At 40.5% G+C, this 15,546-nt stretch overlaps 1 protein-coding gene across 9 annotated transcripts in view; it reads right to left on the reverse strand.

Moving 5' to 3' along the window:
• Positions 1 to 1,695: 1,695 nt before the first annotated feature.
• LOC136852590 (probable replication factor C subunit 1) overlaps positions 1,696 to 15,546 on the reverse strand; it is a 70,325-nt gene continuing 56,474 nt past the window's right edge. For all 9 annotated transcript variants that reach the window (XM_067127444.1, XM_067127447.1, XM_067127442.1 and 6 more), the window contains 2 exons: positions 14,230 to 15,123; positions 1,696 to 2,505 (listed from right to left, as the gene is read on the reverse strand). In XM_067127444.1, coding sequence (XP_066983545.1) covers positions 1,808 to 2,505; positions 14,230 to 15,123 — 1,592 coding nt within the window. In that variant the 3' untranslated portion in view covers positions 1,696 to 1,807. The remainder of the gene's footprint in view (positions 2,506 to 14,229; positions 15,124 to 15,546) is intronic.

Raw genomic sequence — 15,546 nt, forward strand, 5'->3', positions numbered from 1 at the left:
ACTGTGCTGTGTTGGTGACATAATCAAATTACTTCCTGGAAAACAATGGTCTCAACATGAAAGACACAACTCATTCAGTCAGACACAATTCATTCATTCATAAAAACCTATCTTTATGATCAAAAGTATCTGCATAAATATAAGACACCATCTCACAGTGGAATACAAAACAAAACTAAAACCAAATTAACCCTTAAACGGCTACTGGACGTACCATACGTCGACTAAAATTGTCTGTTGGGTGCCAAGTGGACGTATGGTATGTCGACTAAAAATGGTTTTTTTAAATATTTGCGGAAAAATAATTATAGGCCTAGTTTGCAAAAGGTTTTAAATCACGCGCCTTGAGGGATGCTGGGAGTTCACGGATCACGCTGTTGTTTTGTTTATAAGCGTCACCCAGACGCGCATGCGCGAATTTCTTCCTTCTCGCGCCAGAAAGCATCAGCGGCACATCGTCAGAGCGATATCTTGACGCATCCGTGTTTTGCAGAACTTTGGCGAGTGTTTGCGTATTTGTGAGGCAACAGGACGTAGAATACAACAAAAAATAAATCATGCTTTTAGCTTTTACCATTTTTGAAATATTTTCATATAAATAATGATATAGAAAAAAATCAACCTTCGGTCAACTTTAACTCGATCGAAATGGTAAAAAAATGCAATTGTAAGCTAAAAAACTTACAGTCTAGTAATATTCAATCAATTTCCTTCATTTTGAAACAACTGGAAAGTCTCTAGCACAATATTTCGATTTATGGTGAATTTTTGAAAAAACTTTTTTACGCCCACAAAAAGCGTGCTACTTAATTCATGCATCATTTTGTGATAATATTTTCTCTGTGTTGCTTTAATCGTTTTACAATCTGTTATATACCAAAACCATCGCAATTTAGTGTACAATACAACTAAAAAAAAGTAACTCATTACCTTTAACCGTTTTGCTTACAGCACGATTTGTATACAATTATATACGAGTTTTTTTTTTCGCTGTCATATATTCCAATACAGGCAGTCCCCGGTTTACGACGGTTCCGGCTTACAACGTTCCGAGGTTACGACGCTTTTCAAATATATTCATCAGAAATTATTTCCCGGCTTACGACGCATGTTCGGGGAAGGCGACGTCCAAAAGTGATGATCCGGTGGAAGAAATATGGCCCCAAAACGGCAGAATAATCATAATTTGAAGCTTTTTTGATGTAAAACTCAATAATAATGCAGTTTACATCGTTTTCAATGCACCCAGAGCATTAAAAGTAAGGTTTTCTTATGATTTTTGACAATTTTCGACGATTTTCCGGCTTACGACGATTTTCGGGTTACGACGCGGCGCAAGAACGGAACCCCCGTCGTAAACCGGGGACCGCCTGTATTTATATATGATAATGATATTTATTCTCATTTCTGATGGTTGCATAGTAAACTTCAGGCAATGAGAAAAAAAGGAGCCAAAAATGAACTCTTAATCTTAAAAACTAAGCGTGCTGTGAATTTTTGAAAAAAAACTTTTTTCAACGCTTTCAACCGAAGCGCTAGCTCCCGAACGCCGCCGGCATACGGGAGACGTTTTTGTAAATAGAGGCTCGGCGTTTAAGGGTTAATATACTTCTCTACAACTTTGGAAAAATTTTATTGTAAAAGCTTTGGAAAATTTTTATTGTAAAAGCTAAAAGTAAAAAATAAAACATAATGTGGGAATTATATTCTATTTATTTAAGTCAATAAAGAAAACAACACTTCATATTTTGAAAAAGTCATCAAGAGATACAGAAAATTATCACTACAATAATTTGGCATCAAATCATTATTCTGGTACATCAAATACAACATTCTTACTTGAAGTTATACCATCAAAATTTTTATCAATTTCTCCATTTGCTTTACTTATACAAATTTTTTCCTGCAACACCTTACCAATTTCAGCACCATCATCTGAGTCAGAATCATAATAATTTATCCCGCCAGGCACTCGAGGTGTGACAACAGGGTTAGTTTCACCATTACTATTTTTTCCACTACCACCACTATTCTCATTATCATTCTCTCTTAATGCAAGACCTTGAGCTGCTAGCAATTTCTTTTTCTTTCTCATATGTAGACTCTTATTTTGCCAATTCAACAATGTTCTGACTGCAGGTAGTGTAAAAATCTGTCTCAAAAATCGATAGCCAACTGGACTCTTATTATAATACCTCATCAACATCAACATAAATTTAGGAGAATATCGATGACCTGTGCCACTTCGGTCTTTAAGTAACATTTCATTTCTGAAGAACAAAACATGATCCTTTTTCATATACTTCTTTGCATCTGTCAAGATTTGTCGAATGGTGCCAACATCCTTAATTTCATCATACCTGCTTGCAAGCTCATTGTAAGTCATCAGTAACTCACTATACCTCTTCCTGTGATATAGAAGCTGATCCTTTTGCTTCTGCCTAAGCTCTCGAATTTTATAATGGTCATAATAATCACTTCCTGTTGCTGGCCTCTGTTCTGGAGCTGTAGAGAAAAAATTGTCGTCATATTTTTACATGATCAAAATTATTCACAAAAGATAATCAGTTAATAAAAAAATGACAAAATTGCAGTACTACTCAATACCTAAATATAGTAATGGCATCATACAACTAAGAGGGTAATTCTACTACTGTACTACCATCATTTCTCCAATGAGCATTACTGCTCTTGCTGTGAGTGCAAATAATACCATTTACTAACCCTCTCCTCCTTTAACCCCTCTTCCTCAGTACCACAGCCATCTATGACCTCAGTCTTAAAAGGGCCCCATGTGGGAATTATCTTCCCATTAATACCAGTAGTGCAAAAGAAGTCTCCCAACATTTCTCTTCCTTTTTTATATTTCTCCATACAACATTTCCCTTGGAATTTTATCTTCTTTGGAATTTGACCATCATCCATTATTCAAGATGAACTATTCAACAGCCTTTCCCTACTTATATGGGTATGGTATGGAGTCAGGATACATGTATGCCTCAGTAAGGCCAATATATCATCCCATGATACCCATATATTCCAAGTATCTTTCTCGAGCAACAGACAACAGAAATGAAAACTATCAAGTATCATCAGCTGGTGATCACAGACTGGCCATTCTTTGCACTAATATGGCAAGTGAGGTAAAGTGCACTGTAAACAGTGACCTTTGATTATTGTTGTGGGTAGTCTGTTGGATCATGCTCCCTTCTATAAACTGCAAACAACATCTGTTGCCTTACCAATCTGGGTGGATTTTTTTTATCCTAACTATACCCTGGCTACTCTAGCATGAGAGCTGAAGCAGGATTATTACCATTCACAGGCTCTGTCACATTATCATTCCAATGGAAAACATGAAAAAATAAATTTTAAGGCAATTTGTAGTGTTGGCATATTCCTCAGAGCAAGCCGGAATCAGTCAGTAATAAGATAACTAACTCGTGGTTAAGAAGGATGAGTGGGTGGATACCCTCACTCACTTCCTGTCACCAAGTAATTTTTCCTTAGCATCAGGAAGAAAGTGGGGTGGGTGACATGGAACATGTGAAAAAAGGCTCTGGTTTGCATACCTAGGTAAAATACAGGCTGCCTTAACCCTTAAAGGACGGACTGAGCCTGAATGTGAAGTAAAACAGGGTTGGGAAGGTGGACGGATTGAGCTTGAGTGTGAAACAATATTACGCAACACCAATATGGTAAGAATTGGGCGAGACAGAGGTGCCAATACTTCTATATGCTATAGATTCACTAATGGCAACTTTTATACTGACCTGAGAGTCGTACCAGTGTTGCCACAGACATCTTTCCAGCCATCAGTAGTGCTTGTGACTTGAAAGAGGAAAGTACTGCCTCTCTCTCTCACGAGTCTTTTTGTAAATTTGCTCGTAAACATACGAAGGGGTTGCTGTTGTTTTTTGTTTTTGTCTTTTATGATAGTATGTCGGTTGTAAATGTAATTTTACAAAGAAAATTGCAAAGAAATATTAGAAAAATCATGTAGAAGTAAAAAAAAAAGGTTACTGAATCTTCCGTTCTCGTAAATTTACATATTTTTCAACAAATATGAAAAAAATTTATTACTGCTTTTATTTCTCATCTGTTTTGATATTGTGTGAGCAGTAAAAATAGTTTTACAAAATACAATAAATTTATTTATTAGAAAAAACATATAAGATGGTAAAATTTACGATCGTCTTGTAAACGAGGCCCCACAAGGGGTTGTAAATAGTCATTTTCAACTTCTCGTGGAAGGTAGGGAAAATTTTTTAGAATTTTTTTATTTATACATTGTAACTGTACGTGTCATTCTCTTTCCTTTGATGTGATTTTTTTTTTTTTTTATTTTGCTGACCTCAAAGTTTCCCCAGTCTGGGGGGCTGCACATTGATAAATTATGACATCCCTTAAGGGTTAACATTCATTTGCTCCTGAAAAAATACAAACCATCACCTTTTGTGTTAGACAATTATCCCGTATGTGGGAGGTTGTCTCTCTCAACTGAAAAGTTGAAACCAAGTTTTTTTTTTTTTTCTATATTGTTACCTGTGACCTCATTTTAAAACCATCACTACTCTCCTTTGTTCAGTGTCTGGAAAATCTGGAGATGTCTTTGTCTTTGTTGAGTGTGCCAGTCCTCCCAGTTAACCAGTTTAATTTTAGTAATAATAGTGTCTTTTGATGGGTATACACTTTTATATTTTGACTTAACATGAATATATTGTTCCTTTTTTCTGCTAAGTATGCAAATATTCCTTTATGTTGGTTTTGTTTGTTATTTCTTCTATATCACAATACTGAACTTAACCCAGGTCCACAGAAATACTGTATTTTTATATAGCAATGTTCATGGCTTATAAAGGATATGTCCTCTCTTATTCTAAAACTCTTGTGTCTGATTTGCAACATATTTCAGAACAGCTGACTCTAGGGTGTAATTAGCCCAATTTACCAGTGTGTAATTCCATTCCAAGCCCATGGAATGGCTCTTTATATTAAAGGTTTCTCCGCATCCCACAAGCCACTGTATGAGTGTGGATGTTGTGAAACACAGGTGGTTAAAGTCTGTGGTAGACTCATGAAGCTTTTTTATTTTGCTACCTATAGAAACCCAGATTTTGATGAGTATTTATGGCTACTTACTTATCAAAAAGGCAGCAGTTCCAGAAGCTGACTCCAAGGCTCGTTCTGTTTTTGTTGGTGGTTACAATTTTCATCACACTGAATTGCTGAGCTCACTACTGCCATAGATAATCATGGTGTTGATGCTTTAAGTTTTTCCAATATTTCTGGTTGTGAGCATTTAATAAGTGAACCCACATACCAATCTGTCAACTGTCTTGACCTTATATTTATGGATGTTTCAAGGATTATATTTTGTAGAGTAGGTTTGCCAGTGTACTCACCTGATCGAAGTCTGAATAAGGTTAACGTAGAGCTGGATCAGGTTGTTCTTGATTTTAGCTTTTCAAGAAGGTATACTTGAAATCCCAGAGTATATTGACTCTGTCCATAAAAGTTTTCTACTAAAGATTTAAACTGATGGGTTCCAAGTATAGATCTTACCCAGATCCCTTGCTAAAAGGAAGAGCTGAGAGAGTCACATCCTATCTGCCAAAACTCCAACACTGGTTTCTTGATTCAGTAGCCATCTGCACCTGCAACCAGCTGCCCGAACTGCTGTGCGGCAGAAGGAGGAAGGTATAGAAGCTAGCCACTCTATTTTAATCTCACACCGAGTACCTTAAGCAAGATGTTTTTCTGTCCGAAATGAGTTGGGTGATCATACACTGCTGAGCAGCTACCATAGGTCCCATGAAGAGGGGTCTCGGAACCTGCGGCGGACAACACTTAGGTAGACTCCAGGATCCTGTGAAGCTATCTTCAGCTCCTGTCGGATCCGTTTCCCCTGAAGAAATCTTCGAAGCCTTTCATCTCCAGGAAGGACCAAATCCCATTCTCTTCCATATAAAAATCCAAAGGCTTCAGAGCCTGGAGATCATCTTGAAGCCTTCAGAAGCCCCAGAGGCCTCCGGATTTCCCAGAAGCCTTCAGAATTCCCAGATTTCCTACTCCATCATAGTCCTGCCTTTACTTTTCCTTTGCTATTCCTTTTGCATTTACAAGGTGAAAAAAGTTCCTCGTTGGATGAGTCGCTAGAGTTGTTGGCTAGCACTTTGCTAGGCCCGAGTTCGAGTCTCCGGCCAGCCAATGAAGAATTAGAGGAATTTATTTCTGGTGACAGAAATTCATTTCTCGCTATAATGTGGTTTGGATTCCAAATAAGCTGTAGGTCCCATTGCAAGGTAACCAACTGGTTCTTAGCCACGTAAAATAAGTTTAATCCTTTGGGCCAGCCCTAGGAGAGCTGTTAATCAGCTAAGTGGTCTGGTTAAACTAAGGTATACTTAACTTTTTTTACAAGGTGAAAAAAATTATTATGACAGTATATAAGAGAGGCAAGCACATTGCTCTTTAAGTTACATAAAAACCTATTCCCAAAATCCAGGTTCATATGTTTCATAAAAACTAAGCAGCTTCACCTCTTTTCACCATAACTGAACCCTTTTGTATTAATTACTTTGTGTCTATATGATTTTCATTTTTGGCCCTTTCATGCTCTTTACTTATGTTATTTTTACATAAATCAAAATAATCTAACTCAATTCTCTATCTTACAATTTTAAAATGCTTATGAGCTTGGATTGGCAATCAAGATTTCTAAAAGCAGAAAGTTTTTTCCTATCTATCTTTATCAGACAATCTATAAGTGTCATTTATAAATGAACAGATTTCTCAAATTTTTACAAATTTGTCTTAAAACAAAAATCATTGCTATGTTATCGTGGGAGGGTCATACATTGACACTTGAAATATGTGCATCCTTCAAGTGACTGTAGTCATGGTAGGACATGACTGATATATTTTATCTGCTAAGTTGAACACTGAAATACCACTATAATTCTTGCAATCCTTACTGAAACCTCTATTCTTATACCAGAAATTTAATCACAAAAGTCCTGAACCACAACTTCCTCTACCTTGAGGAGGTTAATAACCTCATAAAATGTAATATCTGAAAAATTTTTTTCAAACAAGCCCAATAAATTTCTTATAATTAACTAAAATGATATTTTTATGATAAAATAAGGTTTTACTTATACTTACCTGGTAGTTACATATAGCTGTCGTCTCTGACGTCACGGCAGAATTTTAAATTTCGCGCTAGCGCTATAAACACCTAGGTGATCCCTCTACCAGCGCCCTCTATAGGTAACAAGGAACTATCCCAACAATGTTCTAGAACCCATTAAGTTTTAAGCCCACTTGACATGAGAGGGGAGGTGGGCGGGTTTACTCATGTAACTACCAGGTAAGTATAAGTAAAACCTTATTTTATCATAAAAATATCATTTTTACTTATAGAACTTACCTGGTAGTTACATATAGCTGATTGGCACCTTTAGAGGAGGTGGGACCATGTCAGCCACATATATTGTTAGAAATCAAAACATGAATTTTAGTTCCTTACCTTGAAGGATTGCTGACTCAGCGGTTACTGCCTCTGTAGTCTGCTTATCCCTCGATTGTATAGACAGGATATAAAGGATCCGGGTGTCAGATACAATCTGTTAGTACTTGCTGTAGAGGACAACGCCGTGACGGACAAGACTTAGTATGCCCTTGCTCTGGGCGCAGCACCAAATTAACAATAAGGGATCACCTCTATCACCAAAATATTAAAAATTAAAAACTTTCAACCACAAAATTAAAAAGACTGTAGGTACTCCTAAACCAACAAACATAGTACCTACAGACGACGCAACCAAACTCAATTTCCAACATCAAGGAGAAAATGTTAGTCGGATAGGGTTGCCCTCTTTCTCCCTCACCCACCACCGTGTCAGTAACTACTAAAGGCCCTAAGGTACTGCCATTGTCAAAATCTGTCTTCAATTCTGACAAGTAATGCGATCACGAAGACCGACTTACATTGCCAAAATGTAGAATTCACAATCTTTTGCACTGAGAGATTGTGCCTGAAAGCTAAAGAAGTAGCTACAGCTCTTATCTCATGTGCTCTCACTTTCAGAGTTCCGTGTCTGAGTCCTGACAATTCATGGGCTTCTGAAATAACTTCTCTTAAGAAGAAAGCAAGAGCATTCTTGGAAAGTGGTCTTGACGGGTTTCTCACAGAACACCACAAGTTCTCCGAAGAGCCCCTGATACCTTTTGTTCGGTGAATGTAGAACTTTAAGGCTCTCACCGGGCACAACAATCTCTCTTGTTCCCCTTCTCCCACAAGATCTGAAAGGCTCTTAATGCTGAAAGACCTCGGCCATGGTCTGGACGCATCTTCGTTCTTCGCTAAGAACCTAAGAGAGGAAGAACATACAGCTTTTCCTTGAGAGAAACCAATAGTTTTGTCCAAGGCATGAACCTCACTCACCCTCCTGGCTGTTGCGAGTGCTACTAGAAAAATAGTTTTCTTAGTCAAATTTCTCAACGAGACATTTGCCAAAGGTTCAATTGATCTGAACAAATCCATTTAAAAACGATGTCCAAATTCCATGCTATTTGTTTAGGAACTTTCGTCTTGAGGTATTAAAAGACTTAAGTAAATCCGTTAGATCCTGATTGTTCGAGATGTCTAGACCTCTGTGCTTAAATACCGACGCAAGCATTGATCGATACCCCTTAATTGTGCTCAAAGACAATCCTTTTTCCTTATAAAGGGATAGCAAGAACTTCGCTATTTGATTTAGAGAGGTTTTAGAAGACGAAACTCCATGTCTATTGCACCAGTCTCTAAACTGATTCCATCTTGCCTGGTATACTGCGTCCGAAGACTTTCTTCTGGGTCGCGCAATAGCGCTTGCAACCTCCTTTGAAAAACCTCTCTTTCTGAGGAGTCGCTCGACAGTCTGCAGGCGACAAGCCGTAGAGCGGACAAGTTCTGATGGAACCTCAGTAGATCTTTCCTCGACGGGAGGATCCTCGGAAAATCTGCGAGGAGGAGGAGAAGATCTGGGAACCACTCCCTCGATGGCCAGAAAGGAACAATTAGTGTCATCTTGGTGTTCTTGTGGTTCCTGAACTTTTCCAAGACCTTCCTCATAATTTTGAAAGGTGGAAAAGCGTAAAGTTCCAGGCAATCCCAACTCATTGTCATTGCATCCACCCAAAGTGCCTTGTCGTCCGGATCTGGGGAGCAACATACAGGGAGGCGTTTTGTTCTGTCTGTTGCAAACAGGTCTACTAGCGGACAACCCCACAGATTCCACAACTGTTTGCAAACCTGCGGATGTAAGGTCCATTCCGTGTGCAAGACTTGATTCTTCCTGCTTAAGAGATCCGCTGTTACATTCCTCTCGCCTTTTATGAACCTGGTCAATAACGTGACCTCGTTCTCTTCCGACCATTCTAAAAGTTCCTTGGTCGTCTGATACAGGGAGAAGGAATGAGTGCCCCCCTGCTTTTGATATAAGCAAGAGCTGTCGTGTTGTCCGACTGAACTAGAATTACCTTGCCTTTTACCTCTTGTTGAAATTGCATCAGGGCTAGATGTACCGCTTTCAGTTCTTTCACATTTATGTGCAGTTCTTTCTGTTCTTCCTGCCACAGGCCCGAACATTCCTTGTTGTCTAAAGTCGCTCCCCACCCCTGATCCGAAGCGTCTGACAAGAGTGTGAGGTCTGGGTTCTTGATATAAAGAGAAATTCCCTCCTCTAGTCTTTCTCTTGAATTCCACCAGAACAGCTCCTTCTTGATCCGATCTGAGATCTTGAAAAGAAAGGAATCCGGATGGGTTTTGCGTGGCCATTGGCTTTGTAGATAAAACTGCAGAGGCCTCATCTTGAGTCTCCCCAGTTTTACGAACTTCTCCATCGAGGCTAAGGTCCCCAGCAAGCTCATCCACTGGTTGGCTGAGCAAACCTCGCGATGTAGAAAGTCGTCTATCATGCTTAGACAAGACTCTACTCTCCGTATTGATGGAGAAGCCCGAAAAGTCAGAGAGTCCATCCTCACTCCCAAACAAACCATCTGTTGTGATGGTGAGAGGGACGATTTCGGAACATTGACTAGTAGACCTAGTTCCTTTGCCAGAGATAATGTCTTTATTAGGTCCTCCACACATTTGGCTTTGGAGTGTGCTTTCAGAAGCCAGTCGTCCAGATACATTGACATCCTTATTCCTTGCAAGTGAAGATTCTTCGCCACCGTTGACAGAACTCTTGTAAACACTTGAGGTGCAGTTGACAGTCCAAAACAAAGAGCTCTGAACTGGAAAACTTTGCCTTGGAAAACAAACCTCAGGAACTTCCTTGATTCCTGATGGATTGGAACGTGGAAGTACGCATCCTGGAGGTCTATCGAGACCATCCAGTCGCCCGGTTGAAGAGATGCCAACACCGACTCTGTCGTCTCCATCGAAAATTTCGTCTTTTTTACAAAAACGTTCAATGCGCTCACGTCTAGAACTGGCCTCCAACCTCCCGACGCCTTCGAAACTAAAAAGAGGCGGTTGTAAAACCCTGGAGAGCATGGGGTCGGCACTAATTCGATGGCTTGTTTCCTTAGTAGTGCTTCTACTTCTTCTCGAAGGGCGCAAAACTTCTGAGAGTCGTTGGAGTACGCTTGAAAAGCGACTGGAGCGTCCGACAGAGGGGGCTTTTGTTGGAATGGGATGGAGTACCCTTCCCGGATCACCTGTAAGGTCCAAGGATCTTGAGTGACCTTTTGCCAGGCCTCCGAGAACGACTGGAGTCTGGCACCTACTGCTATGTGGAGGACAGCACACTCATTTCTTTTGTTGAAAATTGGAAGGTCGAGTAGAAGATTTTCCTTTCCCAGGAAACTTGGAAAAGGGCCGAGAAGCAGACTTGCCCCTGAATGTCTTGGAAGTGTCTGAAAACACCGAAGTTTTGGCGGAAGTAGCTACAGGAGTAGTCTTCTTCGGTTTCTTTGCTGACTGAGCCAACAGGTCCTGTGTTGCTTTTTGTGTGAGAGCTTCAGCAGTCTCTCGAACTAATTCCTTCGGGAACAAGTGGTCCTTCGACAAAGGGGCAAAGAGGAGAGCAGACCTCTGGCTGCGGGAAACACCCTTCGCCAAAAAAGAGCACCAGAGTTGTCGTTTCTTCAGAACTCCGGTTGCAAAAACCGAAGTTAGCTCCAAGGCACAATCGCATACTCCCTTGTCTATGCAGTCGACTACCGAAGTGAAATCCGTCAACTGCGCATCCGAAAGTCCGAATTCTTTGACTTTCCTAGCCAGAGCCGCCACTGACCAATCTAGGAAACTGATGACCTCCACAACAGCGAAAATACTCTTGAGAAGATGATCCAACTCCGACTGCGTGAAGAAGATCTTCGCTGATTGAAGAGCTGTGTGACGACTTGAATCCACTAGACTGGAGAAGTCCCCTTGAGCGGAGGCAGACACACCCAAAGAAAAACGTTCTCCAGTCTCATACCACATGCGGCTGCGATGAGCCAATCTGGAGGGTGGAAGACAAAACATACTCTTGCCTTGCTCTCTCTTGTCTGAGAGCCAGGAATTAATCTTCTTGATAGCCTTCTTGGCCGAAATCGCCAAAACTAGGCGTGTAAAAGGAGCTGGATCTGAGGCGTTATCCCTCTTAAACTGCGATCTGGGAGATGCCGGAGTCGAAGGCTTAAAAGAGTCCCCAAAGTTCTCAACGAAAAACTTGAGTAACTCCTTATAACCCGAAGATTTCTCCTTGATTCCTGGAAAGTCCTCTTCCATTTCTACATCTTCTTCATTTTCCTCTTCTACAGAAGACACAGGAGACAATTGGTGTACAGGAACAGTTTCCTGACGAAACGTAGGTCGCACGGAATTTAAAGTCTTGCGACCATGCCGATGTGGCGCCGAATCCGTCAGGTGTGGCGCCGCGCCAAGCTGAAGTGGCGCCGCGCCAAGCTGAGGTGGCGCTTCGCCAACAGAACGTGGCGTATCCGGAGCCAGAGAAGAATGCTGAAGCGCCTGGTTGAGCCTCTTCACTGGTGCATGCGAAGTGGGAGGCTCTTGCGCCAAGACTTGTGGCGCATTCAAAGGAAGCGCCTCCACAACAGGTGCTCCCGAAGCAGCACGAGCGCCACAAAAGAACTGAATAAGATCCGTCAATTTGTCCGTAACTTGAGCGACAAAACGGGGATCTTGTTGACCGGTAGTAGGAGGAGGCACTATCTGCGATGAAGCTGGACGAGATGTAGACGCTCCTGGTACGAAAACACGCTTATTACTAGCAATAGTACGCGTAGGTTCCTTCTGACGAGGGGGCTGATCCACTGAAGAGGAGGAGGAAAAAGCTTCAGGATCCTCCCAGAAGCTACAGCCCGCTTGCGGATCCGTCAACGATCTTTTCTTAGGAATCGCTGCAGGAGAGACGGCGCGAGACCTCTTGAGAGGACGAGAAGAATGCTTGAAGCGGCCACTTCGAGGAGGAGTCAAAGAATCATCACCACTAGAAGACACATCCCCAGCAGCGCCTTTTCTATGGCGTGCGGGAAGCATCCTGGGATTGCACAACAGGAATACTTGAGGGGTGACTGTTGGGGAGCAAGCCCCACTCGCCTCCTTTCTCGGTTTTCGACATGCCCTCTCCTGAACCAGGGGAGTCCGACAGAGGTCTAGACCTGGGAGAACGAGTGGGCCGAACAGACACCTCCTCCACTAACACTTCACTTCGAGGAGCCAACTTTTCAATGGCTTGACCCATCGTCTGGATGGCCGAAAGCACTGCTGAAAATTTAGTGTCCATCTGGACTTTTAACTCTGACACGGTGATAGGATTGGGATCAACAGGGTCGGACAAAGGAGAGTTAATAGGAGAGGGGTTAACAGATTGAATTACCTGCCCTACAGACTTAGCAGATGATGACCTCTGCAGAAGCTTTCCTAACTCTGCCCTTTTCTAACTTCCGTAGATATTTCTCTAAGGCTGACCATTCATCCGTTGTTAGATGCATACATTCCTCACATGTATTCTCTGAATTACAAAATTTACCCCTACATGAAGAGCAAACTGAATGGGGTCGATAGTCATTAGGCAATCGAGTCCTACAGCCTAAAGCACAATATCTATACTGAGAACCAGAATCAGACATATTGTACAAAGAATTAATTCCGACCACAAATTGCAAAGCACTAGCTAGCAAAAAACCACAAAGAAATACTTAAGTATAAATTGCAGACAAAAAATTCAACCACAAAACGAGACCGTGTTGCCGGTCTCTCGGCAGAAAACTTAATGCGTTCTAGAACATTGTTGGGATAGTTCCTTGTTACCTATAGAGGGCGCTGGTAGAGGGATCACCTAGGTGTTTATAGCGCTAGCGCGAAATTTAAAATTCTGCCGTGACGTCAGAGACGACAGCTATATGTAACTACCAGGTAAGTTCTATAAGTAAAATCTATAGTTACACAAATCCTAATCCTACAGAAAGTCATCTGACTCCTAATCCCATAGAAAGTTATCTGAAGACTGGCAGCAGTGCCAATACTCCTCACAGATCCCCAGGTCCCCAGCAGGTTAGAGCCTCACTCGCTAGCAGCTAGACTTTAGTGGTCTCTGATTCAAGAGTAGACTTATTTGCCCTTCTCTTCCTATTAAAATAGTATTTTCTACATTAAAACCTCTCACAGACCTACTCTAACAAAGGGCTCATCTATGATGAGGATTATCTCTCCAGCCAGATTTACACCTGCAGTTAATATGCAGTATAGGGAATGAGAGTCTACCTCTGCTGTAATTCTTTGCATGTTTATGATCTTTATCTATATACACTATATACAAACAATTATCACTTACAGGAAATTTTAAAAACCAAACTAAAGTGTGGTAAATTTTTCATTCTAGCACAACAACAGGCATAGAGCAATTGACAGTATTCATGCAAGTTATATAAATTCCATAAAAGAACAGGAGGCAAAAACTGTGATGCCAAAATTAAATTTAGTAAGCACTAAATATCTACTTTACTTTACTATAAGCAAACATTATGACATTACTTTCACTATCCACCTATGAATATTAATAAACTATAGTTCTTTTATCTACTGAAGAAATTCAGCACTCATCTCAACCTATAAATAACACAACATAACACAAAGTCTGTACACTGTGCCTTACACTAACATAATTTAACTTGACATACGCTCAAGTTTTAAGTATAAAAACTCAGCATTACAGTAACAGTACTTACGTGGACTTGGATCATTATTGGTTTCAAGTGGGTGATTTTCCAAGGAATCTGGAATCTCAGGTACACTGATAGGCAAAATTGGAGGAGTACAGCGTTGAATTTTTGGTCCACAATCAGGTGTAGGCTCTCCTGGATTATTGGGTACAGCCACCCACCGCACATTATGCGAATTCTTTGGTGGACCTAGGTTACGAGTAGCACTGTCTTCTGTGTCAAATTTGTCTACATACTGATACATCTTCATGGATTTTAAAACCTTACATACACCAGTAGGAACACCAAATTTCTTTTTCTTTACATCTTCATCACTATCTGTCAAATCAACGGTGTCACAAGGCACCAGATCATCTGGATTTTGATCAGAGCTGAGAGGTTTGTCATTAGGTGAAGTCCCTAATACAGACCCTTCTGAGGTATTCAGACTCTGCACTAAAACTGGTGCAGATGAACCACTTGTCACTGTCAAAGATTTAGAAGATTCACCCTTCTGAATCTGATTTGGGAGAGCTGAAGGAAGGGTAACATACTTTCCAGAAACCGAAACAGCCCCAGATACTGCAGTTTTAACAAACACTGGGGTAGTTAAAACTTGACTAAGCCCACCACTAGCATTTTTTACAACGATAGATGTTGGAACTTGAAATTTGAGATTGCTGGCTGCAGAAGCAACAGTAGTGGGTGACGATTCAACATTGGAAAGTAATTGCCCGGATACTGAAGTTGCAGCAGATGAAAAAGGACTGGAATCTTGTGAACCAGATGTTTCTGAGTTTTTGTCAGAAATGGTAACAGGTGGTGATTCCCCAGGAGCAACTGGAGAATCTACTTTACGTAGTATAGATGGTCTATTTTTTGGCATTACAGCTCTATATGTAGCTGTCTGGTTTGATCCATCTGAAAAAATATAACTATATTAATATTTACATAAAGTAAAAATTCAGTAAGTTTACAGTTCATACAGAAAAATTGTTACAGTTCCTAATGAAAATTTTTGGAAATATGGGATGGAGACTGAAAAATTTTAGAAGTAAGGGTTGGAGACAGTAAATATATAAGCCAGATTCATGCACAAAAACATTTAATTACAATATATTCCAATGCAAGTGTACTCCATCAGATGCTAGGTTTCCATACTGTAAAAACTGTAACTGAAAATTCTTACCAATAATTTTTTTTTTTAGGGCATATTAATCTCTTTTTTATAATATTTACCACTATCAAATGATCTAGGCTAGTCAAATCACTTATGCAGGTTATCAAATTTAAATAAAAACTCAAGTGACCACTAATTAACTTAGCCTAAGCTGGCCTGCTCCC

The sequence above is a fragment of the Macrobrachium rosenbergii genome, chromosome 25 (genome assembly GCF_040412425.1).
Source record: "Macrobrachium rosenbergii isolate ZJJX-2024 chromosome 25, ASM4041242v1, whole genome shotgun sequence".
NCBI classification, from domain to species: domain Eukaryota; kingdom Metazoa; phylum Arthropoda; class Malacostraca; order Decapoda; family Palaemonidae; genus Macrobrachium; species Macrobrachium rosenbergii.